The 1,998-nt window shown below is 41.5% G+C and overlaps 1 protein-coding gene across 1 annotated transcript in view; it reads right to left on the reverse strand.

The window, feature by feature from the left end:
- LOC121038307 (uncharacterized) overlaps positions 1-1,109 on the reverse strand; it is a 133,857-nt gene extending 132,748 nt beyond the window's left edge. The window contains exon 1 of the mRNA XM_040487845.1: positions 1,043-1,109. Coding sequence (XP_040343779.1) covers positions 1,043-1,109 — 67 coding nt within the window. The remainder of the gene's footprint in view (positions 1-1,042) is intronic.
- Between the last annotated feature and the right edge of the window lie 889 nt (positions 1,110-1,998).

Raw genomic sequence — 1,998 nt, forward strand, 5'->3', positions numbered from 1 at the left:
GGCAAAGAATGAGGGAGACACAGAATCTGAACCAGGCTCCAGGCTCTAAGCTATAAGTATAGAGCCCAGTGCAGGGCTCGAACCCACGAACCGGGGATCATTACCTGAGCCAAAGTTGGATGCTTAACCAACTGAGCCACCCAGGTGCCCTGATTTTTAAAAATTATAACATTATTGGGAGGAACAGGGACAGAAGTAGAAGGTGGGAGATCAATAAACAAAATCTAAAATTGAAAAAAATCAGTATTTTCCTAAACAAATAACAGAAGAAAGAGTTAAAAGTTTTAAAAAGTAGATGCCTCTATGGAGTCGGAATTAGGTATGTAAAAGGTCAGAAAGTGGTCTATTATTTTTTATTTTGAGGCTTGTATTTCCTTTTTTTTTTTTTAATGTTTATTTTCAAGAGACAGACAGAGAGAGAGAGAAGAGAGGGGCAGAGAGAGAGGGAGACACAGAATCTGAAACAGGCTCCAGGCTCCGAGCTGTCCGCACAGAGCCCGACGCAGGGCTCGAACTCACGGACTGTGAGATCATGACCTGATCCAAAGTCAGACACCTAACCGACTGAGCCACCCAGGCATCTCTTGAGCCTTGTACTTCTGACTTTTCAAAACTAACTATACATGTACAACTTTAATAAAAAATAAAAATATAAAAGGAAGGATTCACCATTCAAAGAACTGAGCCAGATAATCTGCCAGTGCAGGCCTACTATGTGGTTTTGGCTCTTAATGCCCTAAAGAAACTAGTGGACCAGCTGTCTGCAGATACCTGCCAACTAGGCAGTCACTGAGGATCCCATTCCTATCTCATTCAAGACCACTCAAGGGTTAAGTCAGTGCTATCAAGATGTTCCATATCACTCCACATACTTCATATCAATTAGACATTTTGTGTTAACCCAACTTAGCCCAGGTCAAAGCCTATGCTAGAATTACACCTGGTGGACCGCCAACAAGGTGTATCAGGCTGATTCCAATAATAACCTTTTGAAGGAATAGAGTGGCAGCCTGAAACCACACGGTGCTACACTATATCGTACCTTCCAGAAGGGTGGAAAGAGGGAGCATAAGTTCAATGAAATATAGGCCAGAGCTCAGTGTGCACATCGGTGTAAAATAATGAGTGAACAGAGAGAAAGTAAGCAAAGCCATGAAATAACAAATCTACAGAGCTTTCTATTGGTCCAAGTCATTCTATTTTTTTGACAGAATTCTCACTGCCTTACATTTAAACATGAGTATTCCCAATATCATATGAATGAGGTGGAATTATTCCTTTGAATTTTCTACACCACATTCATAAGAATACATGGGATATTTTTTGCACATAAGTATGCATGTGTGTGTATATGTACTCCTTTATGTGAATATATAGAATTAAATGTCACTTATTTCTTATTAGCCATTTTCAGTCTTAATGTAATAAAATTCCTGCAATGTGCAAGTCATGTTTCTCCATAAATCTAACATCGTAATTTATTTGGTTATACTGATTGACCTTTAGCTTTAAACACTCTTATTTATGTAGTAGTCTATAGATTCCAGCGATCCATCAATATTACTCTGACAGGAGAGACATCGCCAAGATGATGGAGTAGGAGACCCCGTCTCCATCCTCCCACAAAGATCAACAATTAGACAGCTATCCAAGCAAAAACAACTCTGGGAGAGCTCAGGAATCCACTTGAGCAACTTCAGCAACAGAGTGAACCAAACCCCTGAAAATAACCACACAAAAAGGAAAATACAGCTTCATTTGGTCTATGTCATCTCATCACTCAGGACACCACTGCCCAGCACCAACAGGAAACGCCACAGCGACAAAGAATTTCCCTCACCAGGAAAGGGAGAGCAGGGTGAACAAACAGCTCCCCCAGCCCTTTGGGGCACCACCTGAAAGACCCACTTTTGTTTCACCCCACCTAGAGACTGGTAAGGCTGAGACGTACAGAGATGGCGAGGAACAAGGACTAAGAACGGGGGCTCCCAGTATAAG

Source organism: Herpailurus yagouaroundi, unplaced genomic scaffold, assembly GCF_014898765.1.
Source record: "Herpailurus yagouaroundi ecotype Mexico unplaced genomic scaffold, PumYag 165, whole genome shotgun sequence".
NCBI lineage: Eukaryota > Metazoa > Chordata > Mammalia > Carnivora > Felidae > Herpailurus > Herpailurus yagouaroundi.